This window comes from Oncorhynchus mykiss, chromosome 6, assembly GCF_013265735.2.
Source record: "Oncorhynchus mykiss isolate Arlee chromosome 6, USDA_OmykA_1.1, whole genome shotgun sequence".
NCBI classification, from domain to species: domain Eukaryota; kingdom Metazoa; phylum Chordata; class Actinopteri; order Salmoniformes; family Salmonidae; genus Oncorhynchus; species Oncorhynchus mykiss.
In genome coordinates, this window is record NC_048570.1 from 27,831,920 (window position 1) to 27,856,993 (window position 25,074).

At 43.9% G+C, this 25,074-nt stretch overlaps 1 protein-coding gene across 17 annotated transcripts in view; it reads right to left on the reverse strand.

Moving 5' to 3' along the window:
* Positions 1 to 332: 332 nt before the first annotated feature.
* The window catches only part of LOC110525655 (AP2-associated protein kinase 1), a 35,029-nt gene continuing 10,287 nt past the window's right edge, over positions 333 to 25,074 (reverse strand). The window contains exons 7-23 of one of the 17 annotated variants that reach the window (XM_021605979.2): positions 23,650 to 23,782; positions 23,344 to 23,447; positions 22,609 to 22,688; positions 22,361 to 22,515; positions 21,186 to 21,373; positions 20,435 to 20,650; positions 19,447 to 19,640; positions 18,966 to 19,153; positions 18,749 to 18,844; positions 16,321 to 16,416; positions 12,575 to 12,679; positions 12,316 to 12,387; positions 10,675 to 10,836; positions 8,935 to 8,969; positions 8,335 to 8,445; positions 7,381 to 7,572; positions 3,149 to 3,291 (exon numbers count right to left, since the gene is read on the reverse strand). In XM_021605979.2, the coding sequence (XP_021461654.2) occupies positions 3,286 to 3,291; positions 7,381 to 7,572; positions 8,335 to 8,445; positions 8,935 to 8,969; positions 10,675 to 10,836; positions 12,316 to 12,387; positions 12,575 to 12,679; positions 16,321 to 16,416; positions 18,749 to 18,844; positions 18,966 to 19,153; positions 19,447 to 19,640; positions 20,435 to 20,650; positions 21,186 to 21,373; positions 22,361 to 22,515; positions 22,609 to 22,688; positions 23,344 to 23,447; positions 23,650 to 23,782 (2,133 nt within the window). In that variant the 3' untranslated portion in view covers positions 3,149 to 3,285. Of the gene's footprint in view, positions 3,292 to 4,509; positions 7,573 to 8,334; positions 8,446 to 8,934; positions 8,970 to 10,674; positions 10,837 to 12,315; positions 12,388 to 12,574; positions 12,680 to 16,320; positions 16,417 to 18,748; positions 18,845 to 18,965; positions 19,154 to 19,446; positions 19,641 to 20,434; positions 20,651 to 21,185; positions 21,374 to 22,360; positions 22,516 to 22,608; positions 22,689 to 23,343; positions 23,448 to 23,649; positions 23,783 to 25,074 lie in introns of those variants that run through there. The other 16 variants (XM_021605981.2, XR_002473803.2, XM_021605978.2 and 13 more) reach the window with 16 other exon arrangements.

Below are 25,074 nucleotides of genomic sequence, written 5' to 3' on the forward strand. Positions count from 1 at the left end.
ACCTGCTCTTTCCATGACAGACTGACCAGGTGAATTTCAGGTAAAAGCTATGATCCCTTATTGATGTCACATTTACTTCAATCAGTGTAGCTGAAGGGGAGGAGACACGTTAAAGATGGATTTGAGACATGATTTGTATGTGTGCCATTCAGAGGGTGAATGGGCAAGACAAAAGAGTTAAATGCCTCTTAACGGGGTATGGTAGTAGGTGCCAGCCCAGGCGCACCAATGTGTCAAGAACTGCAACGCTTCTGGGTTTCACACTCAAGTTTCCCGTGTGTATCAAGAATGGTCCACCACCCAAATGACATCCAGCCAACTTGACAACTGTGGGAAGCATTCTTGTGGAATGCTTTCGACACCTTGTAGAGACCATGCCCCGACGAAATGAGGCTGTTCTGAGGGCAAAAAGTGGTGCAACTCAATATTAGGAAGGTGTTCTTAATGTTTTGTGTACTCGGTGTATGCATGTTTATAAATGAAATATTGTCTACCCGAGAAATTTGACAGCACAGTATTCAGAGGTAGCCTACAAACGTTAATGGAAAAGGAACCGTCTCTTCCACCGTTAAACTGAGCTTCACGTCAGATTGCATAGAGCAAAATACTTGAAATAGCCCATCTATTTACTATTGTAAAGTGGGTTTAATCAATTGAGAAATTGGATCAATTGTAGCCTATAATAACTTGCTTCAGGCCTATAGGCAATTTTGTGAATATGAAGCCATTAGTCAGAAAAGGTGAGGAATTAATTATGAAATGATCATGGAAATTTAAAATTACTTTTCTAATTATTTTAGAATGCAAAGAAAATAGATTTTTGCTCATCTCACTAATGACAAATTACTGTATCTTGTTATATTTAGCTACCTGTTTTTGTTATGAATTCGAGTATTATTATATACAGTGGCTTCAGAATTCAGTATTCAGAACCCTTGAATTTTTCCACATTTGGCTATTTTATTTTACAGCCTGAATTTAAAATGAATTAAATTGAGATTGTCTCACTGGGCTACACACAATACCCCATAATGTGAAAGTTGAAATGTTAACAAATTAATAAAAAAATGAAAAGCTTGAGTCATCTTTTATGGCAACCTAAATAAAAATAGTCTTAAGTCACAAGTTCCATGGACTCACACTGTGCAATAGTTTAACAGAATTTTTTTTAGTGACCATCTCATCACTGTACACTACACATACAGATAAGTGTAAAGTCCCTCAGTTGAGCAGTGAATTTCAAACACATATTCAACCACAAAGACCAGGGAGGTTTTAAAATCCCTCGCAAAGCAAGGCACCTATTGGTAGATGGGTAAAAATAAACAAGCATTGAATATCCCTTTGAGCTTGGTGGATCAACATTGTAGCTACTCCACAAGAGTAACCTAAATGACAAAAGCCTGTACAGAATAAAAAATATTCCAAAACATGCATCCTGTTTGCAAGAAACTGCCAAAAATGTGGCAAAGAAATGTACTTTATATCCTGAATACAAAGCGTTATATTTGAGGAAAATCCAACACAACACATCTGAGTATCACTATATTTTCAAGCATGGTGGTGGCTGCATCATGATGGGTATGCTCGTCAATGGCAAGGACTAGGGAGTTTTTGGGGAATAAAAATATACTGGAGGTAAGCGCAGGCAAAATCCTAGAGGAAAACCTGACTCAGTCTGCTTTCCAACAGACAAATTCACCTTTCAGAAGGCCAAGACAACATTGAATGTTCCCGAGTGGCCTAGTTGCAGTTTTGACTTAAATCAGCGTGAAAATCTATGGCAAGACTTAAAATGTCTGTCTAGCAAAGATCACCAAACAATATCATTTTAAAAGAATGTGCAAATACTGTACATTTACGGTGCGCAAAGCTCTTAGACTTACCAATAAAGACTCACAGCTGTAATCACTGCCAAAGGTATGTATTGACTCAGGGGTGTGAATACTTATGTAAATGAGATTTCTGTATTTAATTTTCAATAAATAAGCAACATTTCTATAAACATGTTTTCACTGTCATAGGTTATTGTGTGTAGATGGGTAAAGATCCATTTAGAATTCAGGCTTCACATAATTCACTAAATGTGGAATACTTTCTGAAGGCCACTGTATTCATGCACAAGGCTACTACGCTACTTTTCCCTTAATTGCAATGCAAAAATTCAACCACTTGAAACTGCATACGCATGGAGGCAGGATAATCACATTCTCACGTCAAGTTCAGTTTTTATAAATGACAACTTTTGCTTAAACTGCTGCATGCATGTTTTGGGGCATATTTTGTGTGTACACAGCATTTATAAATGAGGACCCACCTCAATTCCACTGCAGCAAAAAAACACATCGATGACCTTGCTCAATATCTAGAATGTTTGAAGTTTGTAAGTCCAGCCCCGGTGCAGGTGACAGCATACAGTGTGTATGCCTTACTGTAGTGTGCACAGGTGTGGGCTCCGCTTCCCTGTAGGGAAGGATGGGATCTTTCAGGGCTTTTCTTGTGGGGCCTTGATGTGAAAGGGCGCAGAGACAAAGGGGTCTACTGAGTTCACCTCTGAAGTCCAGGAGTGTAAGGGGCCCACAGCAGCTTGCCTGCTCACATTGGACACCACCCTCTGAGCTGTCACAGGTTGGTGAGGCAAGGGGCCCTCAAAGTGTCGGGAGTACTTGGCCAGGGCCTGTGGGCGGAAAGGCTGTGTGGCCACCTGGCTCAAGAGGGCTGGTTCAGGGGCCACAGGGTGAACCACAGCTGGGTGAGGGTGCTGGGTCTTGGGCTTCACAAAGGGGGCCTGCAGGAAGACGTCTGGATGCTGTTGAGCCACAACAGGGGGACGTTGGAAGGGGGCATTTGCGAACACGTCGCCTGCCTCTTGTTCAAGCCTGAAGGGGGATTTGAAGAAGACATCAGGGACAACCTCAACCACCCTGGCTTGCTGTGGCATCTGGTGGGAATGATTCAGGGATGGGGCACAGAGGGATGGGGTAGTTTGGTGGGAGGAATTGGAGAGTTGTGGGTGTGATAGGGATGGCTGGGAGGATGTGAGGAGTAATTCAGACCCCTGCTCCTCCTCTTCATCTGAATCCAGCAGCAAAGGTCTGGAGCCACTGCAGTCATGAACCACATCACTCTCACTGGCCCTCCTGCCCTGCTCCTCCTTCACTCTGTCGTCTTCCTCCTCATCATCGCTGGAGTGGATACAGCCTTCGTTTGCTCTGTGACCTTCTCCAGGCAGCTCAATTTCAGAACCCCCCTCGTCCAGCACAGCGTAACCATTACTCACCCCTTTCAGCTCTGCAGAGGAGAGAAGGCACAGAGTAATGGATAAGACTTGAGATGTGTAAATGGAGACAAGATGATACAGCAATTAAGTTGACATTGAGAAACCTCTCGCAGCTCTGAACACTACGGTCTGTGGTCCTTTGGTCTAACGGACCATCAATTAGGTCAATCCCAAAAATGACAAGTACTACAGCTCTACTGCAAACAAGTAAACACCATGGAAACAGCAATAACAGCACAATGGTCCAACAGCAGCAAGCCAGCACGACTACATCAAAAACACAACATGTTCTACTCTGTACAACACAATGTGACAGACAAGACTATTCAGCACTATCACCACAACAAAATACATTGTTTCCATGAATTGATTTCAGCAGACCTGCAACATTCCCTAAGCATATACACTCAATACCTCATCAAAACAATTCCATGTACCATTACAGAGCAAGTAAAGATGTCAGATTTAGGGTTGTAATTAGTAAGTTATATAAATATATAGGGACTTGATAAGAAGGAAGTGGACCTATGGGAAGAAGGAGTGAGAGGACTCACGGGAGCAGACACAGAAACAAAGAGAGAGGGGGGCAGAAACAGGGGCAGTCTTACCTTGGTAGTGCAGGTAGCAGGAGCAGCTCCAGAGGTATAGGGTTAGTGGCAGCCATTGTAGGGCACAGTTCAAAGTCATTCAGAAGGCAAAGAGCTGGGCAGGGTGTGAGTAAGAGAAGAGGTAGAACTGTAGCTCTAAGCTTCTCAACCTCCCACTGGATTGAAAGGCAAGAAGCTAGGTGTGTGAGTTCTAGTCAGTGAGAGCCCTCAACCCCATGTAAGAGTGCAGTGTGTTAATTAAGTGTGTTAGTTGCTTAACTAAGTGAGCACCAAGGCGTAATAGGATGATTGGGCACTTCCATACTGTAGCGTCAATGAGAACTGTGTTTCGATCAATAGGGCAACATTATTTATGTTTGTTTCAAAACGCGGAGGCCTCTGAAAGCCATTCGCGCATTTATGAGCTGCCTTACTGACAGCATTCGCTGTCTGAAGTGTGAGCCTTGACATTGTTAGGGAAGTGAATTATGTGGGTGTGTGACTAAGCAACAGACTGTGTTAACCAGCCAAAGGATGCATACTGTGCCTATAGCTACTTGCTCGTCCAATCATCTCATAACACTAGCATATATTGAACTACATTTCCTACTGGTGAACTGAAAGACACCAAGAAGACTAGTGATGTCCACATTTACATGTTTATTTAAGGTCCCTTTGTTTTCTTTTTTTCTTATTTCATAAAAATAGAAGGTACACACTAGATAACTCTTAGCTTTCACATATTAACATTTGCTGTTCATGTCAACAGTTTACATCTAATCAAATTATATACTTGTCACCGTTTCCCCTAGCAAACACACTAGGTACAGCCGTTTCACAGCAACACAATTGAAACTCTACTGGCAAGGCTAGACCTCTACTGAATACAACACTGTGGTGTCTTAGAACAATATGAGCACTACTGTAGAATTGCATAGGTTAGCTACACTAAAACCTGCAGAAGACTGAACTGTACAACAAGTAGATCAGAGAGAAAAATGAATAAAAAAAGAAACAAGAGTAGCTTTACTGATTATCTGTCCATACACTTCAGATTCCACAGGCCAATTTCTGTACAATATATGGGTTTGGTGAGGAGGGGTAAAACAATGTTTTATCTCAAAGATACTAGCAGTAACATCAACGGAAATGTATCATTTTGCTTTGTATACTTTCCAAGTATGGAAACAACTTTTTGACATGCATTATACGGGTTGCATTTCAGTTTCTGAAATATTGTATCATTTTGATATGCCTCAGAAGATCAATCAAGGGTGGGTACAATGTAGTGCATCACATCCACTGATTATGCTTGCTGGGAGGAGGAGAAAGACGAGTCAAGACAAATTTTTGGTTCCGTTTCCAACAAATTATACTAATTGCAATGTAACTTGTAAGTAGGTAGACTAGATAGCTTTTGTGATACATTTAGGGGTTAACAGTAAAGGAGGAGGACAATAAGGGACAGAGATATCAGGAAGACCCTTCCGTCATAAACCCTGTTTTCAGAGGGAGGGCTCTAAGAGTTGGAAGAAATATATTCCCTTCAAGCTATTAAATAAACTACAGCTCAGATAAAGAAAATCAAACTAGAAAAAAAGTCTAAACCAGGAATGAGGTGTGATGACAATACCTCAATAAGGTACAGTAAGTAACAAGCACAGAGCTATCCTCAGAAACACAACCAAATTAAGATAGTTAAAACCATGGGGCTAGTTGCTTCCCTATGCTAAAATAGTCTTCCACAAGACCAAGGAGACAAAAATACTGTGAACAAAATGGAGGGACAGGATGGTAGTACTCTTAAATACAGCTTCATAAATAATACACAGAAATACATTTTTTTCATTCAAGTATATGTACTTGTTAACTTTATATATTTCATATTGACTCACTTCATACATTCATTCTATAGTACTATCAATAGTCACATTTATTCATAACATATATTTTTTTAAATATTAAAACACTTTCAAAGTAGTAGCTACAGTACATTTTTAAAGGGAGAATGAGGACATTGAAACAGTGGTTTTATATACATAAGAGTTGGTGGGGAATGGAGATGTCCAGATTTAAGTTGGACATTACATCATAGGCAAGCAACATCAAGGTGTGTGTGTTTGTGTGGTATGGATGGATGGGTAGATCGGACAAAAGGGAGGTGGATATGAATGATTATGAACATGTGCAACAGAGGCACATGGAACAAATAGAGAAACGGATTGCCTGTACTGTATGGCTACACCAGCCCAACACAAGCAGACAGACAAAACCCAAGCTGCAGCTAGTTCTCGCTCTGCTGGCTCACTGGTGAATATCAACCGACTCTCATTAAATAATCATTGCACATTTCTGTTGTACCTGCGAGTCTTATTCTCATGCTTATTCCCATGCTCATTATGGCACCCCTTTTCTATCGCAGCTGCTAACCTTGCCAATGTGCCGAGGATAGAAACAAACAAACCCAAATATACCCAATAAAGCTCTTATTGGAATACACATGATCAAAAGACAAGTGCATTCAAATGAATCACACACATTTAGAATAATACCACGATTGCATCAACCTTGCCAGACAATTCTTAGACTTAAGGGCATAGTGGGAGGGAAAAAAATGCACCAGCTCAATATAAATCTTAAAGGAGGACTACAGGAAATTCACAGCACAGGAACAATAATCCCAGGAAACCTTCAGATAAACAGATTGTAGCTCTTACGTAAAGCACAGCCAAGATAAACATGGTTGCACAGTAAAGGAGATGGTTGTTGTACCAGACCTGAATATCAGCGCCAGTTTGGGGGCAGCTGGCGACGCCTGAAGAGATCAGATGTCTACTGTAACGGTGCACGTTGCACAAGCGCTTATGAGCTTACAATGGCAGACATCTTACAACAGACTGCCAAACATTCCCAGGGGGCAGCAGTGGATCACAGCAGTTTGATAACAGTTAAACACACCGCAGAATACCAAGGACTGACAGCTTATCGTCATTATTAGTCCCCCCTGTATGTCCAATGCAAGCAGCTCTAGATAGTTCAGTCAGCATCTGCTTTTCTTAAGGGCAACTGCTTTGCTCTATAGACTATACATGGTCATAGCTGCTACAGGAAGAGTGCATACAGATAACCAGGAGAGATAGAAGCACTGTACAGTTGTGTTACATGGTCAGACCTGTGACAAATAGGTATGCCAGGGATGGATTGTATAAGTGATCAAACATTGTAGAACCCAGCAAAGACAAATCGGGTTATGGGCAAGCCAGGCAGTATGTGCATGAGGTGGGGTTGAATCTGCATGGAAGGACAATTAGGAATGTTGACAGATTGATGAAAGCGTGATAATGACCCTAGTGCAGCCAAGACAGAAGCAGACAATGTGTCAGGGTGGGGGGTTAATGCAAAGTTGTTACATCAACATGGGAATGCCAACGGCCACCATTGTATCAGGCAAGCAAGAGATGGTGGGGGGGGGGCAAGGAGGCACACCGGAGAAAGTTCACTAGTCCATTTCACCTCACAAGGTGCTACAGAAGTGCCTCTGCTGCCCCCTCTCCATCCCCTACGTGTTACGATTGCACGCTGCCCCTTCGACCTCTCTCTCCCAACCCCCCTAGAGGTCGATGAGCTGATCCACCAGCAGAAGGGAGCGGGCCATGTTGGGGATGCTGGACTCTGAACTGCCACTGTTGCTGCGCGAGTGACCACCTGAAACGTGCCAGAAAGAGAGAGAGAGCGGGAGACAAGGACATGGGGGGAGCAAGGAAGAGAGAAGAGGGAGAAAGGCAAACGAGCGGGAGTGAGAGTAATATTTAGAGAAAGAATTTAACAGAGAACAGAGGCCAGAACGTATAATGGCAAATAATTGAGAATCGGTGAAAGAGAGCAGAGAAGAAAGCAGAATGACAGGAGCAGACAGGGGTGAATGAGGGACAGGGAAGAGAAGAAAAGAAAGATACAGAAAGTAAGCTGAGGTTATCTATATGCAGCCGCAGCATTTCAGGGAAAGCGTGCTGGGAGGACATATTGTAAGTCGTCCTACTAGAAGAACTACTCCTTCAACCTCTGCCTTTGGTGCTTCTGTTCTGACAGACTGTACAAAACAACTGCAGAACGGTGCCTCCCTTTGATCGGAACTGCCAATTCTTATTGACAACGTTCAACCAATGAAAAGTGAATGAGAGAAAGCTAAGAGAAACCCACCGATGTGAGAGCATGCTAGGATGAGGGCTAGCTAAGGTTACAGCACAATCCAGCTATAGTCGCTCTCATCAGGTGTAAGTGATGAACTAAGTTGTTAGCTAGGGTCTTCTCAGCGATGGCTGTGCTCATTCATGGTCACCTTGGGTTATATGGGTTGAGGGAGACAGCTCATACAGAACAGTACTCTGGTCTTCAGAAGATGTGTGTGGATCAACGAGACACGTGGATCCATACCCTATCTACATTCTGCTGGTCTACCTTACATACCTTGGTTGTTGGAGTTTTTGGAGATGAGCACAGGGATGGGGTCAAACTCGTCCTCAGTGCCCTTCTCCCCAGCCTCGGGTGGCTGGAAGCCCGACATGAGGTAAGCAGAGTCTGCAGGTGGAGGAGAGGAGGTGAAGGGGTGATGGAGGGGGAAGGTTAGCGCAGCCCAGAAGAGTGCGAGTGGGGGGAGGGTGCAGGGAGTACAGAGACAGATGCGGCCAGAGCAGTCACAACGTTAGTACTAAGCCATGCATCTGATGTGGCTTTTGTAAATGAGTCAAGGGTCTGCAGAAGATCCCACAATGCTGTGGCTGCTGTATAGCGCTACAAATTAATACCTCACTGTTTGAACTATGAAGGGCTGTTGATACAGGCTGCCGACAGGTCAGTTGGCTTATCTTGATATTACTAATATGATAGATACATTCAAAGATTACTTTCCTTTGAACATGTATTTTAGTGTTTTGACTGGGCGTTAAAGCTGAGAGATATTGCAGGCGTGAGGTTTAGTTTTGGCTGAACATAAGTCGGAGGTCAGACTTGCTGAGGGGTGTTTACACACAGGTAACACACTGAGTGTACAAAACATGACAGACTGACCAGGTGAATCCAGGTGATGTCACTTGTTAAATCCACTTCAAATCAGTGTAGATGAAGGGGGGAAGAAAGGTCAAAGAAGGATTTTTAAGCCTTGAGACAATTGAGACATGGATTGTTTATGTGTGCCATTCAGAGGGTGAATGGGCAAGATCAGGATTCATATAGACAGTAGAAGTCAAATTCAAGTACTTTTTCAAGCACTAATATTTACTTTCAAGGATCATCAATTTGTTATAGTTCCTATTATGCAATTGTTTCTAGTCGCAGTTATCACTACCTTACAGGTACAACTCAATAATACGGGTTTCACTTTATTTACTATATGAGTGGTAAGTCATTACTGATGATGTTGACTGATTTCCTTACATGAACTCTAACTCAGTAAAATCTTTGAAATTGTTGCACTTATATTTTTGTTCAGTATACATATTATTAAAATGTCTTTATATTTCACTAAATGACAGGAAAGTGAATTTTGACGGTGTAAAAAGCCATTCGTAGACTCAAATATTGTATTCTATACCCATTAGAGAAGAAAATTAAATTGTGCGTTTGATAAGATCAACATTAGCTTCTAACTTCATCCTTCTAGCCAGCTAGCTACCTGGCTAATAGCCAGAGCCTTTGAACTACCTAGCTAGCTAGACACCTGACTGAAATATAAGCGACTATTTCCCAGTTGTACACTGGGGAGGGAGATGACTCCTGCCGTGTCAACAGACAAGGGATGTTAAAAGAATTTCCACTATCAGCGGCGTCCCTCTGCTACTTGCCACTATGTCTGGGCTGAGGTAGTTCGTTTCACCTCTCGGCATCATACATCATAGGCGGAGTTTCCCGTTGGACAGAGAAGTGAGTGAATGCGCTGCTAACAAGGCAAATCCGGGAGATTAAACGCCATTTCCCAAATATAAAGGTAAGTAAACGGTGTTTACCCTCACCCTCCACTACATCCTTGGTTGAGTCTGGCAAAACTCATTCATAAACATCAATATCCTGCCAGGCAGGAGGAATCTACTGTACATTTGACAAGCATTTTAGCTATTGATGTGACGTTTGGTGGCACCTAATCAGTCAGTTCTGTACCTGCCTGGCTGAGTGGCAGTGTAGGTAGAATGAGCGAGCTCTCCTGGCAACTAGAGTGCAAAACTTGAGGAAATAAAACTCAGTAGACTGCCTGGAAATTAATTTGCACGACCAATACATTTTCTAATATTTTTAATATTAACATAATTGATCATTTTATGTTTTCATCTCATTTTAATTAAAGTACTTTGTAAGTGCCAACTTGAGGAAATGTTTGATTTTCAAGGTATTCCAGTAGTTGAATTTCAGAGTGCCAAATTCATGTATTAAGCACCTTGTGCAAACGCTGCAAAATATTTTTTGTAAGTGCCTTTGAATGGGGTATGGTAGTATTATGGTAGCTAGGCGCACAGGTTTTAGTGTCAAGAACTGCAACACTGCTGGGATTTTCACGCTCAACAGTTTCTGTGTGTATCAAGAACAGTCCACCACCCAAAGGACATCCAGCCAACTTGACAACTGTGGGAAGCATTGGAGTTAACATGGGCCAGCATCCCTGTGGAACGCTTTTGACACGTTGTAGAGTCCATGCCCTGACATATTGAGGCTGTTTGTTCTGAGGGCAAAAGGGGGTGCAACTCAATATTATGAAGGTGTCCCTAATGTTTTGTACACTCAGTGTACAGTATATGACAGCTGGTGAGAGGGTCTTACCAGCAGGTGCTTGGGCAGTGCCAAATGAGACAGAAGCCAGCTCATCCAGACAGGAGGCAGAGGAGCAGGAGGATGGAGGTACACAGACAGTTTGAACCCCAGGGGTGGAGGTGTGAGACAGCAGAGAGCAGCCCAGCAGAGAGTCCTCCCCAGCTAGAGGGTCTGAGGGAGGAGAGGCCAGGGCACAGAATGTAGGGAGGAAGAAGGAAAGAAAGTAAACAGGCCATTAGCCCAAACAGGGAAAAAAGCATTGGGTTAATAAGCTTGCTCACCCTCTTCCCACAGAAAAAAGTTCAGACGTAAAGTAAATTTGAGCTTCCTCTTATAATCTGAGTATACAAAACATTAAGAACACCTGATCTTTCCGTGGCAGACTGACCAGGTGAATGCTATGATCCCTTATTGATGAAACTTGTTAAATCCACTTCAAAATTGGATCAGTGTATATGAAGGGGAGGAGACATGTTAAAGAAGGATTTTTAAGCCTTGAGACATGGATTATGTATGTGTGCCATTCAAAGGGTGATGGGCAAGACAAAATATTTAAGTGCCTTGGCACCTACTATCATACAATGTTCCAGGTACACCGGTTTGTGTCAAGAACTGCAACACTGCTGGGTTTTTCACAATCAAAAGTTTCCTGTGTATCAAGCATGATCCACCACCCAGAGGACATCCAGCCAACTTGACACAACTGTGGAAAGCATTGGCAGCAACATGGGCCAGCATCCCTGTAGAACGCTTTCGACACATTGTAGAGTCCATGCCCCGACAAATTGAGGCAGTTCTGAGGTGTTCCTAATATAAATTTATCCTCCAAGTACTACCCTGCTCAAACCCCAGACTAGTAATGGTACTGTATGTAGTAGTTGGACCAATGACAGGACCATGGTCCATTAGTGTCCTCTAGTGGAGCAGATTTCCACTACAACCAAAAGCTGAGCAAAAATAAACTGCCCACTGAATGACCTGGAGAGGTCAAATCCAGGGGCAGCAGACATGCTCGATTGCTCAGCAGTAGCTTCCTTGTCCCCAGCTCCAGCCTATTTTCACTGGCTGTCGGAAATGTCCGCCATTACACAAACATTCACACTTTGCTCATGTTCATCTGGAGCAGAACATCACTGCTAATCAACAGTGCACTGCAAATGTTTTCCTGTTCACCCTTAAGAGTACGTCATAGTAACGGTTCATTGCGATAAACCGAGACGCTCGCTGTCACAACCATTCCAGACAGTCTCGTTAATTAACAGCAATAAAAAAAAATGGTGACAGGGAATAATATTCTGCTGCAAGCAAACCTGTCAGCACAGCCTGGCAGGGCATGTTTGAGCAGGCTACTGATAAATGACCCGATCCTTTCAACACCAAGCAATAGTTAAAACAAAGGAAACCACAACTAAGCTCCTGAATTAAGACTGATATGCCTGTATGACATTGATGGCAGAAATAACACTCACTCAATCTTAGTGAAGGCAAATCCCTCTGTGTTATCCCAATGCATTGTGGCCTCACACACAGAGCACACCCACAGACCTCACACACAGAGTGTTCATTCATGCACACCAACTGATGTAAGGAAATAATGTAATAACACTACCTATAATTCAAGGCTGATACAGAGGAGTGGTAAAAACTAACCTGGCAGGCTGGCTGAGGCTGTGTCCAGACCCAGGATCAGAGAGTCCACATACGTATCAGCCTTAGCTGCAGCTGAAAATGGAACAGGAGAGATGGTCGGATAAAGAAATGAACGAGAAGGACAGAAGGAATAAAAAAAGCTCCAGGTAATAAAGTATAGGAGACTGATATGAGTTCATAAACAACCAGAAGCATCTCTCATATCTGGAGAGGATACAGGAAGGGGAGAGACAGGCATGCAGACTGGATAGCCTGATACCATTGCTGTTGCCCTCTCCACAGCTGCTGAAGGGGTCAGCCAGGGGCAAAAGGTCAGGGAGCAGCAGACAAGTCTCAGGGGACTTCAGTCCCTCAATCAGCTTATCTGTGAGCCATCCAAACAGAGGGACAGGAAGAGGAGAGGGAGGACCAGGAGTGAGAAAGGCATAGAAAGAGGGAGAATTTGCATAAGCAAAGTAGGAGTAGAGGGAGAAAAGAGATGAAGGCTCATTTAGGTACCACTTAGAACATGGTAATTAATTATGCTATCAAAATTAGCATTAGTTGGTAAAGGGTAACGCTCACAAGGGGTAGTAACGGTTAGTTCTTGGATTTGTCATTATTCTACTGGCTGCGTCATGTTTTGCCATGAGGCAACCCTGTCCCTCTTGCTTTCCTATTCAGCAGAGGGGCATAAAAAAAGATTAGGAAAAAATTAAATCAACCCTAGTGTGATATTAGAGATCACAGACCATGCTTGAGTAGAGGACAGGTTTATTTCAGCTGGGCCCACTGTATTAATACCATTCATGTCAAACTGGTAGTGAAGCGAAACAACATGCCTTCAAAAGGGAGTGTGTACCCTGATCGTCTTAACCATCAAAACACAAATCCATCCAATCAAACAGACAAAGATAAACAACTAGCAGCTAGTGTCATTATCTCATCTGTATTTGGTCATTAGTTGACAGATTCATTTCAATATGGCAGACAAGCATTGCCAAACAGTCTCAAAGAGCAAAATGTCAGCCTATACAAAAAAACATACCAGGGGTTAGCTATCACAGCGCCGTTCCAGACTAGGCCGACATCACTGACTGTCCTTACATGACTCTTCACTTTCATCACTGAAAAAGTGTTGGATCACCCAGCACTATCGGACTGATGGCATCCTTATTAGGTCAGCTTTGCTGGGTGTGCCAGGTGTGTCACAGACAAAGCAGGAGAACTGTCTTCAGGATATGTGCCTCTCCAGCAGGTTAGTACATCCAAACAGCCTGAGTGCAAACCAGGTGCATGCGTGTGGGAGTATCTTCTGGGTCAAAACCTCTCCATACATACTTACAGGTGACTGGCTGCTATGGGGGGGACAGAGGACCTTGGGCAGGGGGTGTGGGCTCAGAACATGACACAGCACAGCTGCCCATTTGCCCCCTTCACTAAGGGATAAAGGTCATAGGTCAATGCTAACAAACTGCTATGACACAACAGCTGTGCATTCCAGAGCCATATTTAGATGTATGCCTCTGGTGTACTCCTCGTTTGGCACCACAAGACAGCAGCATGCACTGATCTGTGAGGAAACAGATTCTCTTTCTAATCCCCTTTAAGAATGACATATTAGGAAAATTGAATAACTAGACAATAGGACCATCCCTTCTGAAATATGCTGTGGCGCAACAGGCTTGGAGGTCCTTACATCTGGCCTGTGGTTATGTGAACTTCTGCAGACACTGTGCAGTGCTCTCCCAACAGAGACATTTGGGCTTTCGAGTGGCGCAGGGGTCTAAGGCACTGCATCTCAGTGGTAGAGGCGTCACTACAGACACCCTGGTTTGAATCCAGGCTGTATTATTGGGAGTCCCATAGCGCGGCGCACAATTGGCCCAGCGTCGTCCGGGTTTGGCCGATGTAGGCCGTCATTGTAAATTTGAATTTGTTCTTAAATGAATTGTCTAGTCAAATAAATAAAGGTTACAAAAGCAGTGATGCAGTTCCTGTTGTTGACTCTTCCTTAGGGCACTGATGGATAGAGAACACTGTGTAGAAGAATGTGTGAGTGGGGAGAGGACTAGTGGGGAGAAGATTAACCACACCCTGCAGCTGCCTTTTATCCCCTCAGCCCCCACTGACTGACTGTCACTGGAGCCACTCTGTGGGCCTTTGCACAGACCAGACTGAGCTAAGACAGTGTATTGCTCCTGTGCCATTTGGAAAAGCAGTCAACTACCAACTGAAGGAAGAGCTCAGATGTGATGGTAAACTTTCCCACTTTTCTCAGTGACAAGGGCATTCTGAAGCAGGCACCTCCAGAGGTAGGCTACAGTACAGCAATCCAATTAACAAAGTAGAATGTGTCCTTCTGGTAAGCAGGCAACAGTGCAGTTAGAGGCACGGGTCCACAAGTGTGAGGCGATCCAGTCTCTATTCATAGGAGCTGAAAGGGAATCAATGAGTGCGTTTACTGAGCTAACAGGACAGGAACAATAGCATGACAGAGCAAAGCCATGTAATCTCAGAGTCATTATATAAACAATGGCTTTAAAAGGACATAAGCTATAGGACATACACTACATGGTCAAAAGTATGTGGATATCCCTTGAAAATAGGGATTCGGCTATTTCAGTTGCTGACAGGTGTACAAAATCAAGCACACAGCCATGCAATCTCCACAGACAAACATACTGTCAATGGTCTTTTTTATTTTACCTTTATTTAACTAGGCAAGTCAGTTAAGAAAAAAATCTTATTTTCAATGACAGCCTAGGAATAGTGGGTTAACTGCCTTGTTCAGGGACAGAACAACATTTTTGACCTTGTCAGCTCGGGGATTCGATCTTGCAACCTTTCGGTTACTAGTCCAATGCTCTAACTGCCGCCCCAACTGAAGAAGACCTGTGACTTTCAATGATGGCACCTTCCCTACAAGTCAGTTCATCAAATTTCTGCCTTGCTAGAGGTGCCCCGATCAACTGTAAGTGTTGTTATTGTGAAGTGGAAACGTCTAGAAGTAACAATAGCTCAGCCACGAAGTGGAAGGCCACAACAGCCCATAGAAAGGGACTGCAGAGTGCCGAAGCACGTAGCGCAAAAATCGGTTGCAACACTCACTAACGAGTTCCAAAGTGCCTCTGGAAGTGACGTCAGCACAATAACTGTTCGCCGGGAGCTTCATGAAATGGTTTTCCATTGGCCGAGCAGCCGCACACAAGTCTAAGATCACCATGCTCAATGCCAAGCGTCGGCTGGAGTGGTGTAACGCTTGCCGCCATTGGACCCTGGAGCAGTGGAAATGCGTTATCTGGAGTGATGAATCAAGCTTCACCACCAGGCAATCCGACAGACGAATCTGGGTTTGGCGGATGCCAGGAGAACACTACATGACTGACTGCATAGTGCCAACTGTAAAGTTCGGTGGAGGAGGAATAATGGTCTGGGGCCGTTTTTCATGGTTTGGTCTAGGCCCCTTAGTTCCAGTGAAGGGAAACCTTAATGCTACAGCATACAATGACATTCTAGACAATTGTGCTTCCAACTTTGTGGCAATAGTTCGGGGAAGGCCTTTTCCCGTTTCAGCATGACAAATGTCCCCATGCACAAAGCGAGGTCTATAAACGGTTTGTCGACTGGCCTGCATAGAGCCCTGACCTCAACTCCAGCGAACACCTTTGGGATGAATTAGAAAACTGACTGCGAGCCAGGCATAATTGCCTAACATCAGTGCCTGACCTCACTTATGCTCGTGGCTGAATGGAAGCAAGTCCCCGCAAAAATGTTCCAACATCTAATGGAAAGCCTTCCCAGAAGAGTGGAGGATGTTATAGCAGCAAAGAGGGGGAACAAATTCATATTATTTTGTATTGAGATGTTCGACGAGCAGGTTTCCATACTTTAGGCCATGTAGTGTATACAATCCACCAACATGAGCATCTCAGGAACGTCTATGTGCAAGAATTGAAAAAGACAGACAACTGGAACCTGCCACTTCATTCCACAACAATGTTGCATGCTGGGAAAGGGCTTTACCTGGGGTGTCAGAGAGGGGGTGTGTGTTAAAGGGGTCCGGGCCACTCAACATCTCTGAGCCTGCATCCAAACTCAGGATGTCAGCAGATCTCTCAGCTTAACATCACACAGGGAGAAAGAGAGAAGGAATGAGAGCTATCAGGAGAATAGGGGGAGGATGTTTTTTTTTATTTTTACAGTTATTGATCTAATTGAAGTCAACAAGATGTCAGAGGACAACAGAGCTGAGGATAACACAATAAACAACATTATTGAACACTAGTTTCTGATTGTCTAGAAGGGCTTTCTAGAACACAGGACAGTTGGATGTCTCTAGGACCGATATCTTTATTTTTATTTAACCTTTATTTAACCAGGTAGGCTAGTTGAGAAGTAGTTCTCATTTGCAACTGCAACGCAGACCTGGCCACGATAAAGCATAGCAGTGTGAACAGACAACAGAGTTACACAATAAACAGGTCAATAACATAGTAGAATAAATAAAATAATCTATATACATTGTGTGCAAAAGGCATGAGGAGGTATGCAATAAATAGGCCATAGGAGTGGATAATTACAATTTAGCAGTTTAACACTAGAGTGATAAATGATCAGATGAACATGTGCAGGTGCATACTGGTGTACAAAAGAGCAGAACATTTAATTAAATAAAAACAGTATGGGGATGAGGTAGGTAAATTGGGTGGGCTATATACCGATTGACTATGTACAGCTGCAGTGATCGGTTAGCTGCTCAGATAGCAGATGTTTAAAGTTGGTGAGGGAAATAAAAAAAAGTCTCCAACTTCAGCGATTTTTGCAATTCGTTCCAGTCACAGGCAGCAGTGAACTGTAAGGAAAGTTTGGCCAAATTAGGTTTTGGCTTTAGGGATGATCAGTGAGATACACCTGCTGGAGCGCGTGCTACGGGTGGGTGTTGCCATTGTGACCAGTGAACTGAGATAAGGCGGAGCTTTACCTAGCATGGACTTGTAGATGACCTGGAGCCAGTGGGTCTGGCGACGAATATGTAGCGAGGGCCAGCCGACTAGAGCATACAGGTCGCAGTGGTGGGTGGTATAAGGTGCTTTAGTAACAAAACGGATGGCACTGTGATAAACTGCATCCAGTTTGCTGAGTAGAGTATTGGAAGCTATTTTGTAGAGGACATCGCCGAAGTCGAGGATCGGTAGGATAGTCAGTTTTACTAGGGTAAGTTTGGCGGCGTGAGTGAAGGAGGCTTTGTTGCGAAATAGAAAGCCGACTCTCGATTTGATTTTGGATTGGAGATGTTTGATTTGAGTCTGGAAGGAGAGTTTGCAGTCTAGCCAGACACCTAGGTACTTATAGATGTCCACATATTCCAGGTCGGAACCATCCAGGGTGGTGATGCTAGTTGGGCGTGCGGGTGCAGGCAGCGAACGGTTGAAAAGCATGCATTTAGTTTTACTAGCGTTTAAGAGCAGTTGGAGGCCACGGAAGGAGTGTTGTATGGCATTGAAGCTCGTTTGGAGGTTAGATAGCACAGTGACCAAGGAAGGGCCAGAAGTATACAGAATGGTGTCGTCTGCGTAGAGGTGGATCAGGGAATCGCCCGCAGCAAGAGCGACATCATTGATATATACAGAGAAAAGAGTCGGCCCGAGAATTGAACCCTGTGGTACCCCCATAGAGACTGCCAGAGGACCGGACAGCATGCCCTCCGATTTGACACACTGAACTCTGTCTGCAAAGTAGTTGGTGAACCAGGCAAGGCAGTTATTAGAAAAACCGAGGCTACTGAGTCTGCCGATAAGAATATGGTGATTGACAGAGTCGAAAGCCTTGGCCAGGTCGATGAAGATGGCTGCACAGAACTGTCTTTTCTCGATGGCGGTTATGATATCGTTTAGTACCTTGAGCATGGTTGAGGTGCACCCGTGACCGGCTCGGAGGTGCACAGTGGAGAAGGTACGGTGGGATTCGAGATGGTCAGTAATCTGTTTGTTGACTTGGCTTTCAAAGACCTTAGATAGGCAGGGCAGGATGGATATCGGTCTGTATCAGCTTTCCAATCCTTGGGGATCTCAGATGATACGAAGGAGAGGTTGAACAGGCTGGTAATAGGGGTTGCGACAATGGCGGCGGACAGTTTCAGAAATAGAGGGTCCAGATTGTCAAGCCCAGCTGATTTGTATATATACGGACACCTAATCATGACGCAACATAAAGCACACCGTACTTGCTACAAAGTTACAGAAGCTAGACCAACAACTACACAAACCAATATTAATACATTGTAAATGAGGAAAAATGGAGAAAACATTTGTCTTAAAGATTTAGAGACGAAGCCAACACCTAAAAACACATGAGGACACCTCATGGGAAATATGTAGAGATGAAGGAGGGATAATAACGTAGGTATGACACAGAGAGGGAGGAAAGCTGTTGAAAACATGGACAGCCTTACCTGGGAAAGCCTTGCCTGTAGCACCAGCAGCAGAGACAGGCTGCAGACCTGGAATGAGGTTCTCTGTGGAGAGGCTGGCCCTCTCCCCTGTTGTAGCTGTCATAAAGACATAGACAATTAGGTAAATGAACAGAAGTGATGCTTTTTTTCTATCTACCACCTATCTATCCATTGCACTTGCAGATGTGTATACGCAGATTGGGCATTGTGGTCTTACTCTCGACCAGCTTGGTAAAATCCTTGTTGAGTAGCTCCTCAGCAGTGAGCTTGGAGAAGTTGTCGTCACCAAACGGGTTCCAGCTGCCAGACGGTGCAATGGGAGCGGTCTGGGCACCGCCCTCACCTGGCTGGTTCACACTCTGCTGGGAGGAGCAGGGGGAGCCAGAGGGGGTGGTGCTGGCTGACCTACAACACACATACGGAAAGACAAAGGTTACAGAGGAAATCATCCATCTCATTTATCTTATGTACAAATGAGTCTGTGCAAATATAGAGCATGTAAGCAAATATGGGTGAATTAAAAGTCTATTGAGTTAATTGTAGATTAACAGGAATAAACTGTCTATTCAAACTGGGCTATAAAGGGGATGTTTATACAGTTGCCTGTTGTATATTCATTGGCCTGAATCTCACTCTGTGTCAGTAGAATAATTGGACAGTTGATTGTTAGCTCATTGAGATGAGTTAATTCAGCTTACTTGGACTTGTTGAGGCTGGCCTCGGCTGCAGCCGCCTGCAGTAGCTGGGTGGACCTGCTGACTGGGACCCCAAACACAGTACTGTGGGTGACATCGCTCAGTATGCGCCTGTGGCCACCCCGGGGGCCCATCTTTGGGGAGGAGGGGGGCGTCAGGGAGCCAACCTTGTGGAGCCCACGGCCAGATGCCAGAGGCTGGGGAGGAAAGACAGTCATGAAGATTAGGAAAAATATCACACGGAATATGAAAATCAGGGAGAGAAGGAAGAAAATTACAGGTGATATACAGGTTGATTAGCCATTCTCTAGGAGAGGATATTATTTCATTGCATCCCAAAATACAGAACCATTGCAAAACCACATTGAAACAAATTCTACTGGTTAGTGAAAAGACATGGTTGATTAGTGGCAAAGCGCCAATGTAGGGTCTTGAGGATAATCAGTTATTGATTACATTTGTTGTTGTTGAGAGATTGGATTTAGAAGATTCAGAACAATAAATGGCAAAACACAGGAATCAAGAGACAGAACTGAGTGGTGACAGGTTCCAGGGACAGAGATGTTTCATGACAACCTTAGACATGAACCATAGTGAAAGGAAAAGCAGCCAGACAGCTTCTAAAACTCATCGTTTTGGTTGGATATCTTTGAACACGATGCAAAGCATGAAATATCTGTCTTTGATGTTAGAAAAAACGACTAAAAAGATTAAAAGATGACAGTCTTTACATTGTTTGTTTGCACCTTATTGCAGCCCTGATGTTTACAGGATACAGGACAAATCCAAGAGCAAGTATTTCTAAAATGTTTGACATGGATCATTAAAACATGCAGTTATTTTAAAGGGAACTAATCCAATTCAAATGTAGAATGTATACAAAGTCCGTGTTAGGTGATTAGCTAGATTTGAAGGCCCCAGACAGAAGGACAGGGCCCGTTAGCCCCCCTGTCCCAAAGAGCAGCAGGCTGCCAGAGGGGAGGGAGGTTACCGTGGGCTCAGAGTCACAGTCAGAGTCGGAATCAGGTGCAGCAGGTCCTGTGGCTGCAGGCTGAGGGGGAGCTGCTGTTTGGGGGGAAGGGGGCACAGGGCCGGCTGGTGGCTGCAGAGGAGCAACAGGACTAGCTTTGGGCTGCACAGCCACAGAGCTCTGGGGGGCCGGCATGGGAGGCTGCTGCCGTTTGTAGAGGGTCTGCACCAGCTGATGCTGCTTAGGGATAGGATAGTGGGAAAAACACAACCAGTGCTCAGGAAAACCTCTCCCTACTGTCTCATTTGGCCAAGTTTGGGATGAGTTATTGCTCTGAGAAGTGCAAACCAGTTCGCCACATGTAAATATCCTTCTTAGCCCTGTGTTTTTCATGAAACTTGTCATGTACAGTATTTACATGTGGTGAACTGGTTTAACAGATCAGAGGAAAGTTTCTGCAAAGTCAAAGTTATTCCGTTTGATTCAATTTAATTCAAAACCACAAGGTTATTCAGAGGTCCTGATAAAAGTGCACTCTGTATAGAAACAAGTTGGAAGACAATAAATGGATACAAAACAATGGCGTCCTTACATACACAGCATGAGCATACAGGGGACCATGTTTATGACCAAGGAGTCTCCAACTAATACTATTTAGAGAAAGTGAATGGAATATTGTGAAATGACTTCATATTATTGGCAAATGGCAACAAGATTGTCAACACAATGTAATATATAGTGCCTTCAGCAGACTGATATGAGATATACCCACCTGGTTGACTTGCTGATGTGGGCTGAAAAAGGCTGCTGCCTGCTGCTTCATGAAGAGACCCTGCTGGTGCTGGGGCGTGGCCATGGGTTGCGAAGAGGTGGTCTGAGCCAGTGGGGATGTGGCCTGTGCAGCAGGTGCCTGCTGAACTGATTGGACAGCAGCAGCAGGCTGGGCGGCGGATAAAACACCTGTAATACAGTGAAGATGGTCGTCTTGTAACAGCCCTGCTAAACTACAGCCATTGGGCAGCTGGCATTGCCATCAGCCATTGAGGGAATGCTTCTTTTGAAATCAATGAAAGCTGCTATACTGCCGATGTCGCGCTCGCGTTGCATCACATCCAATGGCAGCGTCCAAGCTCAAGAATCGCTGCGGTTCAATTCTCTGATGCACGTGTTCATTCTATCGTGTGAATTGAAATAAAGTTGATTGTGGTTGTATATGGCCTTGACTATACACCACTGCTTATTTGACATTTTAGTCATTTAGCAGAGGCTTTTATCCAGATTTATGACATCAAGAAGATACTAGCTAGTAGAAACTCTAACTAGCTAGAATGACTATGTTCAGTGTAAACAAAAGCAACTTGTAAAATTAAAGGATCATTCAGTACAACCCCACTAGCAACAATTGAATGAGTATTTGCAAAAAAAACTGGACCAAAGATATTATACTTATGCATAATCAATGAACATGGTACAGTAGGGGAAAATAGAATAAGATGCCCTTCCCCTCTGCTCCTCTCCGCTCTCAAAGCATGGCCCTGTGTAGTAGGTAATACGTCACATTGAACCGACGCTGATGGCAAAGCAATACGTAGTGGAGCTCAAGTGTAAAGATGACTTCATAACAATGGGACTGAAACAGACAAGCTTGAAGCTCCTATCTGTCTCCATACAAGCATATGGACAGAGACTATGAATGTCACCAAGGGCTCATTAATTCAAACCTTGTCCTGCTGGACAAATAAATTGAACCACTGGGATTACAAGGCCATGTTATGTCAGCCAAAGATGTGGGACATTTCAATGCAGGATGCCCATCTTGGTGAGTGCTTTGTTACAGGATAAGAGACTTTCACTGCTAGCAGGCCTCAGCTCACACATCATCAGATCCTTACGGTTCAAGCTTTGAGAAGCAGAGGTGGTATAGAGGGTAGTGTACTGTATGCGTACCTATGGGCTGGGGCCCTCCTGCAGCCACGTTGGGTCTCTTGCGTGGGGTGAGGGCTGGCTGGATGGGCAGGATGCCTATGGGCTGGGTCCCGCCAGCTTTGGGGCGTGAACGGGGTGCAATGGAGGTCTCCATTGTGGGGACAGGGTCTGTGAGCCTTGGAGGGGGAAAGGAAAGGCAGGTTATCATTGCTGGAGCTTGACATATTTAACTATAAAAAAAAGCCCAGATACTCATGCTCTTCACTCACCTGGCTTTGGATTGACTTTTTTTGGCCACAGCTTCGCTGGCTCTGATTGGTTCGGGGAGTTTTGTAAGAATAGGGGAGTTCTGAGAAGGTGAAAAGAGTTAGAGTACTATGCTGAGATATACTACCCAACTAAAATCAATAAGCTTCACTCACATTTCTAGTTTAAAAGTTTTCCTTCGGTCACAGAGCAGGAACAAGGACCCTTTATCATTATAAACTTCTGCATGACACATGATTGCAGCAATGCAATGATCAGTAACAGATTTCATGAATCAGCTTTGAATGTCCACTTTGATGCCTCTCTGGGAATGTGGTCTGAAATGTGCTGTGTCAGATGATTGAGTGCTGACATTGCACCATCAATGCATAGCAAAGGGGCCTAGGGGATGGAGGGCAGCCAACTGGCAACAATCACAAAGCTCCCTGCTCCCCCTTCGTCTGGCATTTTACACTACACTTATGTTGCTTTCCAAAACGATAAGACATTAATAAAACATCTTAATAAAATGCGAAAGCTTCTTACGTTTAAAAATAAATAACTTCTAGTACAGTGCCTTACATACCTCTTACTTTAAATTATATATTTACACCTGACATTAGGAACGGGCAAGATAACAATTCAGATAATGTAGAGGACCTTTTAACTTTATGAACCTTTGAAGTATTTGGTTGTAACCTTTGTCTCCAGGGAGATTTTCTAGTACAGTTGTCATTACTAATGGTGAGGTGACTTACATGTACGTTCCGGATGGGGCATTCTATCCCGGCCAGCCTGAAGGAGAAGTGGGACACTTGGTAGATATCTGGTCTCTTCTCAGGGTCAGGCTCCAGCATGTATCCTGATGAATGGAAGAAAACATATGGTTGGTAATGATGATACGAATACATGTCACTCACTGGACTAAAATACTTGGGACTGTGTAAGAGAGAAATGGCACAGCGAAAAAAAGAGACAGAAAACAAAGGCAGAGCCTAGACTCGCTCACACACACATGGTGAGTATAAGGTGAGTATAAGGTGATGGGGAGGATGGCTACTCACTGATGAGGCAGTGCATGTCCGGGGAGTAGCGGGAGTTGTCTGGAATAGTGAAGCTGCCATCACAGATGGCCACCTGGCTCTCCCCAAACGGCAGGGTGAAGTAGCACAGCTTATACAGCAGGCATCCCATAGCCTGCAGAACCACAGCACAGTGAGCATCAACATACCTTGTATTAACTTGGCATCAAGCCAACTGTGTAGTGTAGGGTGTTCAACCATAAAAATATTAATTAATTGAAGATTTATACAAATATGTCCATTCAATAGAGAATTGCATCTGAAAAACAAAATTGTCCAAACCCCATGTCTCTTGTCATTTGGACACACCTACTCATTCAAGTTATTTATTTCACTATTTTCTACATTGTAGAATCTTAGTGAAGACATCAAAACTATGAAATAACACATAGGGAAAAAAAGTGATAAACAAATCAAAATATATTTTATATTTGAGCTTCTTCAAAGCAGCCACCCTTTGCCTTGATGACAGCTTTGCACACTCTTGGCATTCTCTCAACCAGCTTCATGAGGTAGTCACCTGGAATGCATTTTAATTAACAGGTGTGCCTTGTTAAAATGTTCATTTTTTGACTTTATTTCCTTCTTAATGTGTTTGAGACAATCATTTGTGTTGTGACAAGGTAGGGGTGGTATACAGAAGATACCAAATAGGTCTAAAAGACCAAGTCCATATTACGTCAAGAACAGCTCAAATAAGCAGAGAAACAACAATTCATCATTACTTTAAAGACATGAAGGTCAGTCAATCCAGAACATTTCAAGTACTTTGAAAGTTTCTTCAAGTCCAGTAGCAAAAACTATCAAGAGCTATGATGAAACTGGCTCTCATGAGGACGGCCACAGGAAAGGAAGACCCAGCGTTACCTTTGCTGCAGAGGATAAGTTCATTAGAGTTAACTGCACCTCAGATTGCAGCCCAAATAAATGTTTCACAGAGTTCAAGTAGCAGACATCAACATCAACTGTTCAGAGGAGACTGTGTGAATTAGGCCTTGATGGTCAAATTGCTGCCAACAAACTACTACTAAAGGACACCAATAAGAAGAGACTTGCTTGGGCCAAGAAACACGAGCAATGAACATTAGAGCGGTGGAAATCCGTCCTTTAGTCTGATGAGTCCAAATTTGAGATTTTTGGATCCAACCGCCGTGTTTTTGTGATGCAGAGTAGGTGAACGGATTATATCCGCATGTGTGGTTCCCACCGTGAAGCGAGGAGGTGGTGTGATGGTGCTTTGCTGGTGACACCGTCTGTGATTTATTTAGAATTCAAGGCATACAACCAGCATGGCTACCACAGCATTCTTCAGCGATACGCCATCCCATCTGGTTTGCGCTTAGTGGGACTATCATTTGTTTTTCAAAAACACAATGACACAACACACCTCCAGGCTGTGTAAGGGCT